General features: G+C 49.2%; 10 protein-coding genes across 10 annotated transcripts; 6 read left to right on the top strand and 4 right to left on the bottom strand.

The window, feature by feature from the left end:
* Window positions 1–372: 372 nt before the first annotated feature.
* C8Q69DRAFT_503952 (hypothetical protein) lies at window positions 373–1230 on the bottom strand (the record flags this gene model as incomplete). Its single annotated transcript, XM_028632535.1, has 2 exons — window positions 373–524; window positions 606–1230. The coding sequence occupies 2 exons, from the start codon at window positions 1228–1230 to the stop codon at window positions 373–375; spliced, it is 777 nt and encodes a 258-aa protein (XP_028486923.1).
* Window positions 1231–1926: 696 nt separating this feature from the next.
* Window positions 1927–3328, top strand: C8Q69DRAFT_130287 (50S ribosomal protein L3). Its single transcript, XM_028625299.1, has 2 exons — window positions 1927–2900; window positions 2993–3328. Exons 1-2 carry the CDS (start codon window positions 2111–2113, stop codon window positions 3094–3096), a joined length of 894 nt encoding a protein of 297 aa, XP_028486922.1. The 5' UTR covers window positions 1927–2110; the 3' UTR covers window positions 3097–3328.
* Window positions 3163–4142, bottom strand: C8Q69DRAFT_130275 (cytochrome oxidase complex assembly protein 1-domain-containing protein). Its single transcript, XM_028625298.1, has 2 exons — window positions 3573–4142; window positions 3163–3506 (listed from the first exon to the last, which is right to left on the bottom strand). Exons 1-2 carry the CDS (start codon window positions 4047–4049, stop codon window positions 3417–3419), a joined length of 567 nt encoding a protein of 188 aa, XP_028486921.1. The 5' UTR covers window positions 4050–4142; the 3' UTR covers window positions 3163–3416.
* A 202-nt stretch (window positions 4143–4344) lies between these two features.
* C8Q69DRAFT_441478 (hypothetical protein) lies at window positions 4345–5209 on the top strand (the record flags this gene model as incomplete). The annotated part of the gene is made up of 4 exons (XM_028628746.1): window positions 4345–4426; window positions 4507–4568; window positions 4651–4987; window positions 5115–5209. 4 exons carry the CDS (start codon window positions 4345–4347, stop codon window positions 5207–5209), a joined length of 576 nt encoding a protein of 191 aa, XP_028486920.1.
* Window positions 5210–5527: 318 nt separating this feature from the next.
* C8Q69DRAFT_130273 (JmjC domain-containing protein) lies at window positions 5528–9213 on the bottom strand. The gene is made up of 2 exons (XM_028625297.1): window positions 8821–9213; window positions 5528–8756 (listed from the first exon to the last, which is right to left on the bottom strand). The coding sequence occupies exons 1-2, from the start codon at window positions 9086–9088 to the stop codon at window positions 5635–5637; spliced, it is 3390 nt and encodes a 1129-aa protein (XP_028486919.1). The 5' UTR covers window positions 9089–9213; the 3' UTR covers window positions 5528–5634.
* A 386-nt stretch (window positions 9214–9599) lies between these two features.
* On the top strand, window positions 9600–11464 carry C8Q69DRAFT_454907 (UbiA prenyltransferase family-domain-containing protein). The gene has a single exon (XM_028629740.1). The coding sequence runs from the start codon at window positions 9998–10000 to the stop codon at window positions 11303–11305; it is 1308 nt and encodes a 435-aa protein (XP_028486918.1). The 5' UTR covers window positions 9600–9997; the 3' UTR covers window positions 11306–11464.
* Window positions 11465–12820, top strand: C8Q69DRAFT_454905 (glutaredoxin-related protein). Its single transcript, XM_028629739.1, has 3 exons — window positions 11465–11969; window positions 12035–12314; window positions 12391–12820. The coding sequence occupies exons 1-3, from the start codon at window positions 11943–11945 to the stop codon at window positions 12540–12542; spliced, it is 459 nt and encodes a 152-aa protein (XP_028486917.1). The 5' UTR covers window positions 11465–11942; the 3' UTR covers window positions 12543–12820.
* A 200-nt stretch (window positions 12821–13020) lies between these two features.
* On the top strand, window positions 13021–13985 carry C8Q69DRAFT_503945 (hypothetical protein; the record flags this gene model as incomplete). Its single annotated transcript, XM_028632534.1, has 3 exons — window positions 13021–13270; window positions 13343–13854; window positions 13911–13985. 3 exons carry the CDS (start codon window positions 13021–13023, stop codon window positions 13983–13985), a joined length of 837 nt encoding a protein of 278 aa, XP_028486916.1.
* An 849-nt stretch (window positions 13986–14834) lies between these two features.
* Window positions 14835–16340, bottom strand: C8Q69DRAFT_503944 (hypothetical protein; the record flags this gene model as incomplete). Its single annotated transcript, XM_028632533.1, has 4 exons — window positions 14835–15149; window positions 15199–15973; window positions 16034–16151; window positions 16217–16340. 4 exons carry the CDS (start codon window positions 16338–16340, stop codon window positions 14835–14837), a joined length of 1332 nt encoding a protein of 443 aa, XP_028486915.1.
* A 683-nt stretch (window positions 16341–17023) lies between these two features.
* On the top strand, window positions 17024–18051 carry C8Q69DRAFT_503943 (hypothetical protein; the record flags this gene model as incomplete). The annotated part of the gene is made up of 2 exons (XM_028632532.1): window positions 17024–17220; window positions 17298–18051. The coding sequence occupies 2 exons, from the start codon at window positions 17024–17026 to the stop codon at window positions 18049–18051; spliced, it is 951 nt and encodes a 316-aa protein (XP_028486914.1).
* Window positions 18052–18098: the final 47 nt, after the last annotated feature.

Raw genomic sequence — 18098 nt, 5'->3', positions numbered from 1 at the left:
TGATGTATGCATCTACTTGTGCATCTCTCTATGCATATGCTGGCAGGCTTCGTGGAGCGTGATATGTCCGTCTACGATAGAGTGAGATACACACCATGTCCTTCCCCGTCTGTTGTTTCTCCCTGTTTCCCCCCTTTTGGGTTTTGGTTTGCAGATTTTTGGAGATGTTGCATTGAATCGCATGTCAACAGGTTCATATGCTCTGTCAGGCGAGGAAAGAGGATATCATCTGGACGCAAATGATTAAATAGCTTATCTATTAATGTACAATGGTGCATGTGTTTCTACTTCTGGTTCCGTGAATGTTGGGGGTGGAGAGTTCGTCGCTGTATAATAATATATCCAATCCGGACTTCTTCGCATCATGACATCTTACACGTTCTTGGGCTTGCGCTTGCCGATGTTCCAGCCCCAGCTTCTCAAGGTCTTGACGACCTTCGGGGTAACGGCCGCTGTCAGCGGCACGCGCAGGAAGATAAAGCTCTTGTGAATGGCATATGCGAGGGCAAGTTGTGTCCAGATACCTAAGGCAGGATCAAGTCAGCGGATTGACGCAGTCCAAACAAACAGGCTCATGGAACGGGGACAATGGGAACATCACATACTAGCACCCTCTCCAGCGTTCCTCTTCTCCGCCTCCGCCACTCCATGATCAATAGGAGCCTCACCCTGCTTCTTCTCCTCTCCCGCAGCAAAGGGCGAAACGCTCTTAACCGTCGACTTCACCGTTTCCAGAATAACATGCTCCCAATGCCCTATCCGATCGACACCCAGAAGCCTTACCGCGGCGAAACAGAACGGGAAATCCAACGCTGATAGCAGCAAGTATACACCTAGTGCCGACCAGCCATATTCACGAGTTAGCTTCTTCAATCGCTGAGATAGCGAATGAGGCTCCTCCTCGGGGGGTTTTGTTGTATTCGTAGAGTATCCGCGTCGGGGTGTCCGGCGGCTGCGGAAGGAGAAGGAAGAAGAAGGTCGAGAGAAGGGTGATTGTCTCCTGCTGGCTCGATAGGCTATTTGGGGAGACCGTTTGGTGAATGAGCAAGCACAGGTTGAGAGAGAGGATGCTTGTGTCGTAGGAGTAATGGTGCTGGCAGCGCGTCGGGCGAGCTGACTGGAGGAATTGGACACAGCTCTTCTGGAGAGAAGGGAAGAAGAAGAGGATCCCTTGCCCTGGAGGACAAAGAGCTCCGCGTATCGTTGGAGAAGCGGTCTGAAGGTCGACATGGTTTGAGAGGGGGGCATTATCGTGTTTGTATCGTCGTAGCCTGGATAGTTCTTTTTTTTTTTCTTTTGCCTTATTCTTGACTCTTCCCGCGAGAGAAAAAAACAAAGATGGAACCCTCCCGGAACTTCCGTAGATTCGAACACGATCGAGTTCCCTAGACTAGTAGCGGACAGACAGACACGAAGGGGAAATAATAAAACACAGGCAAGGAAACGACGTGTGAGTAGAATGAAGCTGTTGTTCAATTGGGAGGGGATAATAATATTATGTTATATAACTCCTTCGGTGAGATTTCGGTGACGTCCCTTTTTTTTATTTTCCTGGACGACTATTATTTAAGTAGTTAGTTAGGCCCGCGCTCTTCCCGCTTTACTTAGTCTTGTTGCGTTTTAAGGTGATTGATTAATTTGGTGGTGCTTTGCAGAGGTGAGTTTATTCGTTTTTGCTTTTGGATGTTTTTTTTATTATTAGATTGGATTGTTATTATTATATCTTTGATGCTTTCGATGGCTAAGTTGGGTTATTAGTTACTGATTGTACATGGAAGTGGATATGTTGTGGTTGTAAACGTCCCTAGGAAGTTATGCGTGCAGCATTCATATCATCAATTCCAAGACAACACCAGGGAGAAGCGTGAAGAGGCTAGATAGGATTGATTCATTAGTCTTTTCATTGAAATGGCATTTTGCATTGATATTATTATTATTTGATCTCCATCTTAATTAGTTTAGTTGATAATATTGATCTGCTCGATCTGGATTGTCCCGGACTCCGGTCTTGGCATCTCCGGCGGTATTCGCAGAACTTCCCCGAAAATCTCACTGCTTGGACTTTCACGATCCCAACGCTCATCGTCTGGACACGATCAACTTGCCCACAATGCCGCCACGGCTTCCGCTAGGGCTGAAGCAGGCGCTGTCGCCTCTTTGGGTCCCGTCGTCTCTGGCCCAGAATGTCTCCAGACGATCTTTTGGTATCCGGTCCTTGGAGCCTCCTCGACCGAATCGCTTCAATGTCGGCCAGGATCTGCCGGTGCTGAAGTCGACGAACACGGCGGCTCTCGAACGCAAGGCCGCTACGACTCCTCTCCGAACGGGCGCTATTGCTGTCAAGAAGGGCATGACCGCCATCTACGACCCCGAGACGGGAAAGCGTACCGCATGCACAGTCCTGCAACTCGATCGAGTCCAGGTCGTATCACACAAGACGCGGCAACAGCACGGCTACTATGCCGTCCAGGTCGGTTCCGGATGGAAACATGCCAGCAACATGACGAAATCGCTCCTCGGCCATTTCTCCGCCCATGGAGTCTCCCCGAAGAGACATGTCCATGAGTTCAAGGTCAAGGATGAGAGCGGCCTGCTCCCCGTCGGACAGGTCATCAACGCGGACTGGTTCCAGGAAGGGCAGTTTGTCGACGCCCGCTCGAATACGAGGGGTATGGGTTTCGCGGGTGTGATGAAGAGACACGGCTTCCACGGTCAGGATCGCAGTCACGGTGTCAGTTTGACGCATCGTTCGCTAGGTTCCGCCGGTCAGGGTCAGGGTGGTGGTTCCAGAGTGTATCCCGGAAAGAAAATGGCTGGAAACATGGGTAATGAGCGGAATACCGTCCAGAATCTCAAGGTGTTGAAGGTTGATCCTGAGAATGGCATTGTTGTCGTGAACGGTATGTGAATGGTTTCTTGTTTGGGTGTCTGCTTTTGCTTTTTTACGGGGGTTCTTTTTATACTGACTGATCTCTCTTTCTTTCTTTGACAGGTGCTGTCAGTGGTCCCAAAAACACTGTCGTGATGATTCAGGATGCTATTAAGAAGCCTTGGCCTGAGATTGCGTTCAAGCAGGCGGTTGCTCAAGCAGCTTGAAGTGGAGACTCTTTGTTGCCCTTAGGTTCTTCTATCTTGTTTTTTTGCCCCCCTTCGGTGTACTATACATCTCATATCCGGTGATGGCGCTCGCATATAGGATACAAATGATTCCCATTACTCTCTTCAACACGCGCATATACAAAAATCTCATCCCATGATGCGGCAGCCCTTCAAAACGCCAGCTTTCCTTTTAATAAGAATTGAAAAAAAAGTAGTATCATACAAAACTCCAGGCACGATGCATCAGGGACGTGGTATAGCTGTACACTTCCCGTCTCGGACTTCCGTAGTCGATCAATTCGGTGATAGAACGTAGTTTAAGCCTTGAAGGGATCTTCCTCGTTCTCGTTGAGAAGCTGCACGACGGTTCCGTCTTTTGTTTCCAAGCTCCATTCCTGAGTACGGAACTAGAATAATCATATTAGTCCAGCCATCAAGACGACTACAGGAGACCTTGAGATCTAACAACTTACATAGCTCATCCGGTCCGGTCTAATGCTTCTAAACCGCATCTTCCCCTCGCCCTTAGTCCCCTTCACCCAGTATGTGATATCAATACGACCATGCAATTGGTCCATCGTGCCACTAATCCAGGGAATCTTGCTCGCAAAGTATATCTCATCGCCTAGAATCTCGCGCGCTTGCGGCGACGTTCGCAGAGCATAGAGGGTACTGCTGACGACACTCGAGGATGATTTCTGATAGTTGAAAATACCGAGCATGGCTGCGCCGACGACGACCGCGAAGATAGGCAGCGTCCGCTTCCAGCCGCGACCGGAATTCACTTCGGGCAATGCTCGATCAGGACGGCGGTCCATCAGAGGTCCTGAATTCGCGCTCGGAGCGGGGATCAATGTACGCCGTGATACATTTCGGCATCCCCGGCTGTTGGAAAGTCGAGGGCGGATAATATGAGTCTGTAAGGTCCGGAGAGACATTGAGTGCGACATGTTGTATGGTATGTGTATGGCTGGGTGGAGGATCCTATCTTTCGTTTTTCGCGGAGGTCACTCACTAAGTAGCTAGAGAACTTAACGACGGCGTTGGTTGCCAAAGAACTAAGGTTCGCCTTGAAATGTCAAACAGTCCAAACTCCCACGTGTAAATGCAATATCTACTAACTACCTAACCTACTACGACTATCTAACGACGTTCCATGACAATACTTTTTCTGTCTTTCCTCATATAAGCAGGATTATCTGATTATTCGACAAATATAAGGACAGTAGTAAAAGAAAAGAAGAAATGGCCGCTCTCAGAATACGAAAGACGTTCCGGTATCCAGAAGACTCGGACGATGACGCCCGTCAGGAATTAGATGAAGAAGGTAAGTGCTATTAGTTATTATTTATTTCCGAGTATTTCGTGATACATATATACAATAACAATACTGATAAAACTCCATAGAACAAGAGCGAATCATCAACGACTTGCGATCGCGCGATGATGCGCGAAACGCTGAATACAAAGTAAGTTATGAACCAACTTCCATTTCTATTTAAAATGAAATGAAATGAACAAATGAATATCAACCATAATAACAAAAAACAGCTCGTCTTCACCATCGTTCCCCTCGTCTCTATAGTCGCCTTCTTACCAGGCCTATTCTCTTCTTCTGCAACAGCCTCAGAGAGGATTATTTCTTTTCTCAGTACTCTTTCCCTCCTCGCGAGTGCGTATATCATGCGACATATCCCGCTTCCACGACCGGATCCGAAGGAAAAGCGCCCAGTGAGGAATCTGGGATACCTCGAGCTTGTCAGGGAGCATTTGGTTGCTGTTAATGTGGGGCTTTGTGCGCTTGTCACCTTGCTTGCGTATGCGACGGGTTATGGCTATGGGATTAGTTATGCTGGGGTGCCGCGGTTGTCGTATCTTGTTCCTGGAGGTAGGTTTTCTCTCTTTTCTCTCGTGTGTCTTTCTTATTGCTCGATTCGTCTCGGTTTGATCGTTGTTGTTGTTGTTGTCGTCGGAGCATAACTGATATACTCATACTGACACGAACTTGATCATAGTTGTATTCGGGATTATCTGCATTACGCGGAAATTGATGCTTTCTGTCGATGTGGGACAGCTGGAAAATCTCAAGTATGATTATAAGGGAGCTTAAATGGGTTCCCTTTTGCGGTGGGAGGCTTGGCTTGTATTGTACTATGTTGTATGTACATATGTTGTTCATGTTGTTCATGTTGTTTCGGCTTCTTTTGTTTTCCTGGCGCATGTGTTTGAATGGAAATGAGCTTATATATCTCTACTTGTCTTCTTGGGGGAATGGAAATTGTTCTCTTGTTTTCGACTGCTTTTTTTTTCGCGTCTTGGGCCAAATATAACGTTGGTGATTTAGATGAAATTTACGACTAGCAGCTGCTCAAGAAAATCAAATAATGAAAGCTGGACAGTTCAGGAAACATGTTGACTTGAGAATTCAATTACTCAATGGATAGCTGTAACTAACAATCGCACGACTATCACCACAGGTGATATGATGAGAATCTATGTGCTCCCTACATCCAATTCCTAAAGTTTAACGTGAGATCATTTTGATGACCTTCCTCCTCGTTTATTAGCGCGTGGCGTAAGATTGGTTCCCGACGCCCCTTTCTTGCCCGGTAGATGTGCAGAAGAGCTCAGTGCCGTTGGCCCTCCGTTCGGGAAGACAGGATCGGGCCTCTCGTCAGGCGAGCTCCATTCCTCCTCTAGATCATCGAATTGGCCTTCAGCCCATTGCATGGCCAGGAGCTTGGCTCTGCGGTTCTCTTCAGCTTCCGTAAGATGCACCCGCTTCACTGGGCTAGGTTCGTCGACTGCTACAGGATATGCAACATCATCCGCAGATCCGTCTGAATCATTGGAAGCTCCTGACGGCGGGGAAGGCCGATACGTTAGAGACTCCGGGTTAACGGTGTCTGGCTGAATTTCCTCGTCACTATCGTCGCTGCGCAAGTCATCAATCTCGACTGGCGGCGCTGCTGGCGGAGCTGCCCGGTTTTTGGTTGCACGGGGCGGGTTTCTCTTCTTCTGGATGATGATAGACTCCTCCACTGGCTTCTGGGAACGGCGTCTGTCACGTCTCACGGGAGTGAACTCGTCATCGTCCTCACCACTACGAGTCCTACGCCTTCGCCCTTGGGTTTCGGGTTTCAGGGAGAAAGGCTGCTGGTCGTGGCTCAAAACGTCGGACATAACCACGACGGAATCCTCAAGCATCCTTACCGCTTCAATCGCTGTGGAGACCTGATCCTGCTCCGCTGGCTTATCTGATCTCTTCTGTTTGGAACCAGTTTTCTTGGATGACGAAGACTTCCCTCTGCTTGGCGCAGCATCACCCGGTCCGTCGTAAATCATGTTGAAGCCGTTCTGCACTTTGATGTGTTCGCTGGCTCGCTTTCGTTTCTTACCGTTGCCGTTGCCGTCTACTGTCGAACTTGCTTCGGTGCGGGGATCGTGCGAGTTTTCCGCTATTTCAGATAGCGGTTGCCAAGGTGTCTGTTGGGACGCGTCTGGTGCGATTGATGGCCCTTCGGGGTCCGGATACTCAAACGTTATAGCTTCGGTTTCTTCATATTCGTCTCTCATGCCCTCTCTGAGAATACCATTCTTCGGAACGAAGAACTGAGGCTCTTCTGACCCACCACCCAGGGCCGGATCTATGGGGATATTAGTTCCGTCATTCCCTCGAGTGCCTGGTGCCAATGCTGGATCAACAGGGATTCCTCCATGATCTGCCGCATCTTCCAAACTTGGACGTGTAGGCTCGACATAATCTTCACCAAGAACCGGTTGGTCTAATTTCAGCATTTCCGCTTCTTCCAGACGTCTTTGAAGACGACGACTGTTATGGAAATCGCCATCACCAGCCTTTTTGAGCCATACAATATTAGAATGACTGAAGTCCACTAAGCTCTCCACGCTCCGGGGATCGGCTATCTTCCTAGTGTCATGTCCCAGCAAGGTACCCTTAGGCTCGAAAGGAGTCACCGTAGGATCCCTCCGGCAAGCTGCACAGCTGCAGATCTTCTGACACTTCGGGCATTGCCACTTCCGGTTCTCCATAACCTGCTGTGGCATGATGTCGAAAGCTCTGAACAAACTTCCATAACAGTAGCTCGTTTTGCATTTCTCACAAGTAGCAAGTTTCCATGTTGCTTCAGGATACCTGCAAGTATGACATGTACGTTTTCCCTTAGGCTCTTTCTCAGAACGAGTCTTCTTCCGTTTTCGAGGTCTACCCTCATCGTCGACATCAATGGGGTCCTCCTCTGGTTCTTCCACGGTCTTTGGTTTCGTGACGTCGACCCAGGGTCGTTTCCGCAGCTCCTCCTGACAGACCTCTGCCAGGGTCCGTATATCTGCATCGTGAATGTCTTTCCTTTCTTGGTGGAAAGACTTGATCGCATCGTCTGTGAGGCCACTTAGATTGATTATCTGCTTTCTCCACAGTTCATGCTTCTCCACGAGTTCTTTCCAACGAAATTGTTGCACCCACTTCAATTTTGAAATGCAAGCGCAGCTCCTGCCCATAGCATAACATTCCATGCAAACATCGTAATTATCTTCCTCACCAGAGGGGAGTTTGCCAACGCAAGAGGGACAAGTCAGAAACCGGTTGAAAATGTTACACCTGCAGTATGAACATGTGACATAGCTGTCATAAGGGAGAAACTGAATGTTCCTCTCCTCCGGTCGCTCAATGGAGAAACTCTCCGATAGGAGGATCCTCGTATAGAGTGCAAGTAACCGTCGAAAGTCTTTCTGCAACTGACGTATCTTGGGACCGCTGAGGTTGCGTTCCTGCACTTGGCGAAGCAATTTCGAGTATTTGTCAAGAGAGAAGAAAATGATAGCTTTGTTCTTATATTGTTCGTCACGACACACCATCCTTGCTCGCGGGAGAGCTTCAGTCAGGGCCAATTCCAGGGTCTCGACGGTGGTGCGATTCCAAGCTACCTTCATCGTCCTAGTTCCCCTGTTCCAAACCTGATGTGGCGCGAGCGGGGGGATAAGGATGAAGTCACCAGGTTTCTGCTCAACAACATATGTCTTGAAGGGAGCCGCCTTCCATGCGTTGATTTGAGCAAAATGCTTTTCAATCTCGATGTCGTGCCCGAGAGTAGATAACCAATACTCTGAGACAAGGTGACGGTCTTTGCTTTCAGTCATGAACCAGATAGAGCTGCCTCGTTTTGTCGGTTTCCCGTGTTCTACGAGGCCAGTGGAAGCCTCGACCATTATATTGTGGCCGAGGCTGGCACACATCTCCCGGTGCGCTGGGGTGTAAGTACCTTCATGACCAATATAACACATTAGGTTGTCTGCCCGCATTTCTGGTCGAAGACTGCTCATTAAGTCTCCTGCCTTTGCGATCCCTTTTCCCAGCCTTGTCCCAGCGCCGTGCGGATTTGGTTCCAGCTTTGCTCCCGGCCCGCCAGCATCTCCAGTCGATTCATTGAAGTAGAATAGCAACGGAGGGATGAGCTCCCTAAGCTTATCGTGCCAGACAGGAGGGCAGTCGATGTCTTTCAGATAGACTCGCTGGCGCTTAGGGTCTTTGTAGTTATGCGCATTCCACTGTTCGGTCAAAAACGGAAGGTTGTTTAGATAGTGGCCAATAGTCATGGGGATATTTGACTTGCTCGACAGATCTCGCGCGATCTCGGCTGCGGGGTAGAAGAGACAGCGGTTAGGGATATCTGGGACACAAACGGTTAGGGGAGGACGTACTCTTCGCGGAATGGTTGTCTCTCAGCCATTGCTCTGAGAAAGTCCATTTGTCCAACCGGTCTTCGTACCCCTCTATGACCAGCGGTTTCCCTCCTAGAACCACATGCAAAAGCACTAGCTTCTCGAAATTTTCCAGTCCTTGTTCATCGATCGCGTCGCAATGGATGCGAACCGCGAACTCAAAGTTCGGCGTAGACTCGACGAGCGCCGTAACGTCAAGGTCCGGTGGCAGAGGCTCAAAGGCAGCACAGGGGCGCTGCGCGGGCATCTCGCGTGAAATATCACCAGGAGACAACGAGGCTAGACTTGGTCAAATCAAGCCGAGAACGGGTCACCAAAATAGATAGCGCTCTCTCCACGCGTCGCCGATATTACCGACGAAAGGACGGGGTTCCTTCATGTGAGAGGACAAGGTGAACGATCAGCGAGAGTAACTCAGACCTGAGTTATCACTTCATAGTGAGAGCGCAACGCCGGGCGCTCAACGATTGTTGGAGGAGCGAAGGTAGATGGGCAAGTTAAGGAGACTCTTCAAATTTGGGTTGGTGGCAAACTGAACAGACAACAGACCCTGTTGCGAGAACCCTCCTAGTCTTTGGATGAAGAGTGAAGGAAGAGGAGTGAAGGAACGCAGATGAGCAGTGAAGCATGGATAGCGAGGTCGGTGATAATTGTCCATCTATCTCGACGCGGCGGCGTGCAGCGTCGGCGCGATGCGCTAGTCCTATTCTGGCTGTTCCTGCCGGTCCGATCAAAAGCTCCAGATGTGAAGCCGAAGTGATCTATCTAGATAGTGAATTGCTCCTCGTTCTTTCACTCTTACTGCAAACCTCGTTCATTACTGTGTTCCTCAGGTATCAATTGGCCAATACTGTCCTTAACGCATCACAGATTTGGCTTCACTGCCATAGAGCCAATTCACCAAATAAACTCCGCTCAACACCCGCAGCCGGCCGATTTATCCTCTGCACGAGCATAGAAGTGACGAATTGACGAATTGACCGCGCGAACTGACCCCTTCTATCTGTACTGGAGGATACCTCGGAGACTGCATATATATCGTTCAATATATTGCGAAAACCATGTTTCTTTGAGCTGAAAACGCGAACCGCTTATCCCCGCAACGCCTACCGAAACCTCGCGCGCGAGAAGATCTGCCTTTACTGCGTATAATTATATGATGGCATCTCCTTTCAGGTGTTCGGGTGTGACTGCCCCTATGCGCCTTCACTGTAATCTGAGGGAAGCAGGGGGTAAGGCCCCATTGCGCTTGGGAAGACATTTTGCCGCCAGAAACCTCGCACCTGTGTCTACGTCGTTTATCTCCAAAGCCCCGATGATGGCCAGTGCATGCCACCTTCGAGTCTCTCAACAACCTTGGAGGCTACATGCAATCTCCAGGAGGCTGCTAATCAGGGAATACAAGTCGGCTACCTCGTCACAGTCCCCCACTCCTGCCTCCCTCCCCGTCACAGAAAAGGAAGAATCGCCTGTTGTACAGTACGTGCCACCGCAGACTGGCTTGCTCGCCTATTTGCCCAAATCATGGGTACCTTACGCTGAGCTTGTGCGTCTGGACAAACCAACCGGAACATATTACCTCTTCTTCCCTTGCCTATTCTCGACTCTTCTCGCGGCGCCAATGGCAACGCCGATGGCTACACCGACGGACGTGATCACGACAACAGCTCTATTCTTCAGTGGTGCTTTGATTATGAGAGGGGCTGGATGCGCTATCAACGATCTATGGGACAGGAATCTAGACCCCAAAGTCGAGAGGACGAAATTGCGGCCCATTGCTCGAGGAGCGCTGACTCCCGAAAGAGCCATCATCTTTACCGGAACGCAGTTACTAGCAGGTCTCGGTATCCTTCTTCAATTCCCCACGCAATGCTTATGGTATGGCATACCAAGCTTGCTCCTCGTTTCAACATACCCGCTCGCCAAGCGGGTGACCAATTACCCGCAGTTTGTCCTGGGGCTTACCTTCTCGTGGGGTGCGATCATGGGGTTCCCGGCCCTTGGAGTTGACCTTCTCTCGAATCCCAGTGCCTTGCAGACAGCAGCCGCCCTGTATGCCAGCTGCATTTCCTGGACAGTTTTGTATGATATGATCTACGCACATATGGACATTAAAGACGATGTGGCAGCTGGTATTAAATCTATTGCGCTACGCCACGAGCACAATACGAAGACTGTGCTATCTGGCCTAGCCGTCGCACAGGTGTCCCTCCTTGCTGCAGCAGGTTTGGCAGCAGGAGCGGGCCCTATCTATTTCCTCGGCACATGCGGTAGTGCGGCTCTCACCCTCGGTGTGATGATCTCACGGGTCCAGCTGAAAGACGTGAAGAATTGTTGGTGGTGGTTCAAGAATGGATGTTGGTTTACCGGTGGTGGAATCACATTAGGGTTGTTGGGTGACTACGTCGCACGGCTTCTGGGACTCTATGATGAAGAGACGAAGTCCAACTCTGAACTTGCATGAAGCCGCTAAATTTTGGACCAGGGTCTTTTGTGGCAGCTTTGTCGATCTGCAGGCCTCGCTCACGTGTATCAGTATTTAGTAGGAGATGGAGTATGTATAGATAGATAGATTTAAGTTTATCAGGATCCCAAATGCAACCGCCAATTTCGATATCAGCAGATAGGACCAGCGATCACGTTTCTAGCTCTGTACTGAAGTTATATTAGTTTCTCAATCCGAGTCGTAGCGCAAGTAGATATCGTGTTGTCACTGTCTAAAGGTAGTGTCCTCACGCAAGCGATACATGTATACTTCATCCTTGGATGGTTGTCCGCTAGTTTGGCGCCTTGCATGTCGCCTCTTCCAGTCTTCATTTGGGCCAATAACGGTATCGGTAATAATAATAATGGCCTGGTTCCATGCCCCGACTGTTGTTCTCCGCATAATGTTCTGCTAGTGTACGCTTAAGTTACCTAGTAACTTATTGACGCCACTGGCGGTTAAGTAAGCATCCCATCCGTCGGTCCTTGGAGTCCAAGAATGCCGTCATAAAAAAAATAACCTCGTCCAAAACAATTTCCAGTATACAAACTCTGCTCTTTTTCTGCCGGGGCATCAGGTGTCTCTTGTTATTTCACCTCAAAGGTTATTAGACATCATGTTCTGCAGATCTGCTTTCCCATCGGTAAGTTCATCTGTTGCTGCTATTTTGCGCGCCGCAAGTTATTCTGACTAAAGATCTATCTGAAGGCATTCCGGCAAGCTACGCGCTTGACCTCTGTCCCTGTTCCGAAACCGTTCTTTGGTCTTCGATTGTCCCCTCTCCAGGCTCGCCTTCTTTCGTCGGAGACAAAAGCCGCCATCGACAAGGCAGTGGCTTCTGCGCCGGTTGTTCTGTTCATGAAGGGCACTCCCGAGACGCCCCAGTGTGGCTTTTCTCGAGCAACTATACAGATTTTGGGCCTTCAGGGTGTCGACCCGAAGAAGTTCACTGCTTTTAACGTCTTGGAGGACCCGGAACTTCGACAAGGTATGTATGCGCTGTGTTCCTCCGCCTTCTTCCGTCGTCTTAGATTCACGGAGAACTGATGGTTTTGCGTCACTAGGTATCAAGGAGTACTCAGACTGGCCGACCATCCCGCAATTGTACGTTGACAAGGAGTTTGTCGGTGGTTGCGATATCCTGATGTCCATGCACCGGAACGGAGAGCTTTCGAAGCTCCTGGAAGAGAAGGGAGTCCTGGTTGCGGCGGAGTAAAGGATTCATTCATTCAGAGGGTGTCTGTCGTTTGCTCACGATATATTGATATCGTCTATACCTGTCTTGTACGGTAGCCTGAATAGAGGGCCTTTTGTGTTATTATGAGAAGAATCGTGGTCCAGTCATCTATCTGTCTGTCTCGTTTCTTGGTCTTCTTTCTTTTCTTATTTTTCTTCCTATTCTAGATCCCCGAGAGCATGTACGTATGGGTTTCCGTTACTAGTTGTACAGTATATTTATCCAGATTCTCTACTCATAGTTCAGTTCAAAGGTCACGTTACTTCCTCGTGCTCTTCCTTAGAAGCCGAACTCCCCTCTTACGAGCTACATGCTTTCGAACATTATCGGTTTGTCATTTCTGTATCGACAGAAAGCTGTTCTGGAATACCTTTTCCTGTTTGTCTCCTTGGCAGGGGCCCGGGATATTCAACGACTTTGATAGAGCAAGTTGTCACACTCTCCGCATAGAGCCAAAATGCCAGCAAGGCGCAAAGAACATAAACCAAAAGCTCTTTCCAGCGTTCCTTCTGAGTACAATTTCAGATCTCGTGCCCGGTATTCAAAACCATCTACCCAGAAAGATGCTCTTAAGGGGAAGACCAAAGTCTCCATCAGAAAGCCCGATGTATACAACACCAGGACTACTACTACTACAGACATGCCGGCCTTCACTAGGCCCGAAAGCCCTCTCATATCCAAGGAAGAGCTTCTAGAAAATTTCACCGGTGAGATAGACAAAATAGGAGCGTTCTAGCAAGATCATCCATGGTGGACTTACTGATTGGAATGGATTTCAGATTCCCTGAATGACACCCGCACTGCGATAAGGAGAGATCTAGAACTATCCCTCGTCCAGAAAGAAGAGGAGGTTTTAGATCTCCTGATGAAGAAATACTCTTCTACTCAGCAATACCTAGCACGATCATCATCACGCGGAGAGAAGACACTCGCAAGATCGAGACCATCAGGACGATCCCCTGAATTAGTGATGCCTTCTAGTGCGAATCTGCAAAATCTGCGCGATGAGCTAGAGACCGATCAACGTCAACTTGACGGTTTATGGAAGGAATGGGGTAAGACGCAGCAAAAGATCGTCTCTCTAGGCGTGGAAGTTCTGGGACCAGCTCGCTTTAACATACTCGAAGATCAGCTTCGTGGTTCTTTTAAAAAGAAGTTTAATTCTGCTAAAGCATCACGTCAAGAAAGCGAAGGAGACAAAGAGGACTTGCAACGCGCTTTTCGTGAGGACGTTGAGAAAATCAAGGACTTGAGCAAGAAAGCTATAGCTAAGTCTAAGGCGAAAGCAAAGGTGAGAATTAAATTGAATATTAATCTCCTCATATCTAATTGTGCTGCTATGAGCAGGCGTGGCGAGTTGAGAAACGGAAGTATTGGGGGGTTATGAAGGACCTCGCCCAGAAACTCGTCGCTCACTCTTAGTGATTGTGGGACTGGGGAATTTGAATCTGGTGACTAGATTACCAACCTTCTAATACTGGTCCTTGGAAGACTGCTAGTGAGATAAATCTGCTCAGTGTATTTGGAAATCATTATTTGTCGTGCTAACATGTAGGCGCCGAGAATGTCAGATTATCCTATTTACTTCGGCCTATATCCATTATAAGTGCAATATCCTAAAGTGGACTGGCAAGTTATGCCATTAAGCGTATGCCATTTGAATCTTCTATATGAATCCGTCAACTTGATTCCACTAACTCGAGACATGTCCAACGGAGTTAGGCAGATAGCACGAGATACTTATTCGATATCATATAGTTAACCTGCGCGTTATGCCCTAGGACCTTGTTTGTCTGTCGTTAATACTACCACTACCGGCTATAGAGATAGATATTAGTAATAGCTATCCCAAAATAATGTCGTTTGGTCTCACTTAATTCGTCTCGGTTCAACTCTCTGGAATCGAAATCAACGCAGATATCAAGAGTGCATAATAGTTATATGGGCACCTCAAGTGCCAATAGCTGAGGCGTATTATATAGCAAGTTGAGTGCTTATTCTCGAGTAGCATGCAGTATCATGTAAAGCAGTATTGTTCTGCCTTCTCATTATACAATGCCCTACCTTTCAGTCCCCGGTTGTCACCAATATTCTATGTACAGACTATTACAAGGCTCAAAACCATTCTATACCGGACCCTATGTCCACCGTCATCGGATATGGATGACATCTGCGATGTATCGTCAGTCACAGGCTAATGATAACTGTGGATGAGCCGGGGTTATGCTGGATTTCTTACTTCGATCTGGACCTGCTCACCGGCCTTCTTCACTAGGCCTGAGCCTCCTTTTGTTTGACTGCTTCTTCCACGATAGCTTTTTGCAGCTTGGCTCGCTGCCTCTCCTCGAATGCTTCTCTGCTTTTCAGGATTCTCTGGACTATTTGACCAGCATTTACGTCCTGGAAGTCGTGCCTCTCTATTTCCTTGAAGATACCCATCTGCTTCGGGGCTGTGTATGGGTCATATGTAAGGGGAATGAACGTAGTTGGCCCATGATAAACGGCGCTGGGCACTCCCGTCGGCATCGCCTGTAAGTAGGATTTACTGGGGGTGAAAGGGGCCGAGAATACGACCGCATGGATGTACTAGGAACTTCAGCAATTATCCAGCAGAATGGAAGGGGGAATAACTGACCTTGCACTGAAGAACGCAAAGGCCTCGCTCAAAAATGTTCATGATCGGATAGTTCAGCCCCTTCCAGTGATTGATCACGGCATCATCATGTATACCGGCGATAACGTATGCGGGTTCGTAGTCTTCACCGTGCTCTTTCAATCTCTGTTCCCTCTGCTGAGGCTCGTACCAGCCCCGCTGCCGACCTTCAGCCTCCTCTAGTGCCACAACTTGCCGTAGGAATTCAATGTGGCCGGATGAGAAAAGATCGAATCCTCCGTCTACATAGACGACCCGCTGACCAGGTCTTGGCGGCTTCCCAGCGACGAGTTTGTCGAATACTCCGGGCTCTTCATTGGTGTGATTGAGCTTGGCCGAATCCGATCCAGTCCATGTCCAAACTTCCGGTCCTGGCTGTAATCCGGTCTGGTCGGTGGCGTATTCTCGAATCCTCTGCAGGAGATCATCCGCATATGCCTTCCTCTCTTCCGGGCTGCCAGGTCCTTCTTCGCCTGAGAGCGCACCCTGGAAGGACTTGATGAAGTGGCCTCGTGTGCAGAGAAGCATCCGCCCGACCAGATCTGTAGTAGAAATACCAGGCGTCCTCTTCACCACAAGAAAACGGCCAGCGGCCTTGACAAAACGATAGCAATCTTCACCATTGCTATCTGAGGTTATATCATCTCCATGGACCACATAGAAACATCCGTAGTGCGAGACCCAGGGAAGCGATGTGACGTAGGGTGCGTGAGGAACGGCCTTCGTAACCCATCGACATGCCTCGACAGCTGCCACTCTGAACTGGGAAGATCGTCGTCAGCACGATGTAGTTGGACGTATCAAGGTAACAACCGACCGTTCTTTGAGAGTCATGACTGTAGGCCCTTTGTTTTCAAGGATCGCTTCATCGGAATGAATACCAACAAACAGCTCCTTTCCGAGTCGACGGGCTTGGAGCATTGCGCCAGCGTGACCTACACATGCCGACTCTGTTAGCAAACCCGCATCTTATCAACCGAAGATTGTATCTGGATCTTACCATGATGGCTAAAGTCAAAGCATCCGTCCACCCAAATGCGATCCTTAGATATCGGGGTGTCCTCCTGAGGGTCGACAGGCCATTGCCCGTGCGACGGGATGACCTCGTCGGCGGATGAAGCCATATGCAAGGAGGGTAAGTAGTATGGCGGTTGGAGATCGAGGTCGACGGAAATGAATGTAGTAGCACAGTCGCGGCAAGAAGTAAAGGATAAATCTGAAGAATAAGATCTGAAAAGATAATCCCCCTTCGGTCTTATGGGCAATGTGATAAGAAGAATGGAATTGTTATCGAATTATTGTCCCCTCATCGAGGTTCAGGAGGGGAAACCACACTAGCCAATCGGCCCCTGGAGCTAACCTCCGAACCGCGGGACCTTCAGGTGCTCGCGAACATCAACTTAGGGACAGATTCATTGGATTTAATTAACTTCTCTGTCTTTTTGGATCATCCCAGACAATTTCACTCGGTGCCACCCCCTCGGAGTCTGGTTTCCAAGCGTTGGGACGCTGCATATCCGGGGACGGTCACAGCTGTGCTTCAAGTCTTAGGTCGACTTTCAATAAATGGTCTAGATTGGGGGAATAGGGGCGTCGCAAGGGACGTCAATTTGAGATATCTGTGAGTAGAGACCCAGCAGCTATCTGGACCCAATCATGCTGCAAAAAGTACTTTCGGCTTTTCTTTGATTCTAACTAGATCCCATGCGCAGATTGGAAACTACTGCGCACTCCGTTCCGGCTCTGGCTGCGATCAGCGAAGACTGCTGCGATTATCACCGCCTCTATACCTGAATTTACTAAGATGATGTCGTCAGGGCTCTCTCGGAGAGATACCAAGTCCTCAGTCGCGGGACAATCAGCCCAGGACGTCGTTCCTCCGCTCCCTCCTCCGGCCGTTAGTGGTGGAGGATCATTGGGACCGCAAAGCGCAGCTGCGATCTATCAACACATTCATGACATGGCTTCGAAACGGATATCGACCTTGGATTACCTTAGAAAAGCGTTAGTGGAATCCATGCGCTTTCCCCCTACAAATACTGTTTTGAGCAAGAGTTGCTGACGGGACTATTATGATAAAGTCATGAGGGCCGCGTATACTGGTTCAACACGGTCCATTTCTCAAAGGCAGATCTCTCGCGCATGTCATACTTCGACCAGCGGAAGCTCACACGTCGCTCAATCAATTATCTTCTCCTGGGATTATCTCTGCCGCCGATTCTTGATATCAACTCTACCCCCTTTGAATATCTCCGTTCCCTGAACGCCTTGCTGCTAGAATTCGAGACCTTTCAGCAGGTACATCCTCCCGATGGAGGCTCGTCATCGACGCTCGCGAGGGCCCGTATTCCTCAGATGTTCAAGAGAGCAGCGGCGCATTCCAGCATCAAGACGAGAAGATCCAGCTCTGCCAATGAGATTGGACTTCCTATGCAATCAGGTGATAATTCTGATGCCAAGTCTATAACGGGAAACTCTTCGGGCGCGGCGTCGTCGGTGATGTCGTTTCCAACTACGGAGTTTTCCGACCTCCTGCCTGGAGAAGAATACTCGTATCTCCTTACGCCGTCTTTGCCCTTTGATCCTGACTTCTTCGAGACCTTTGCAACTCTATGCGATGTGCTGATAGACTGCTACACGCGGCTCGTTTCCTTGGTGTCCAGTCCTGCGGTCTGCACCGCTGCTCTGGGGGAAATATTCACGAAAGCGGACGCCAGGTTGCGCAAGGTCATCGTGGCCGGGGTAGTGCGTGAGTTTGAAGATGCGAGCAGGAGCGGTGCGAAGAATGAGATCTCTGGAGTGGGTCGGGTGGTGCTGGGCGGTCTCCTGGGATGAATATGTTCAATTGGTTTGGGATAGTTTTTGGTTTCAGCATCGTTGTT

Source organism: Paecilomyces variotii (assembly GCF_004022145.1).
Source record: "Paecilomyces variotii strain CBS 101075 chromosome Unknown C8Q69scaffold_2, whole genome shotgun sequence".
NCBI lineage: Eukaryota > Fungi > Ascomycota > Eurotiomycetes > Eurotiales > Thermoascaceae > Paecilomyces > Paecilomyces variotii.
Note: the sequence above shows the minus strand (reverse complement) of the source record. Positions and strands in the feature narration are given on the sequence as shown.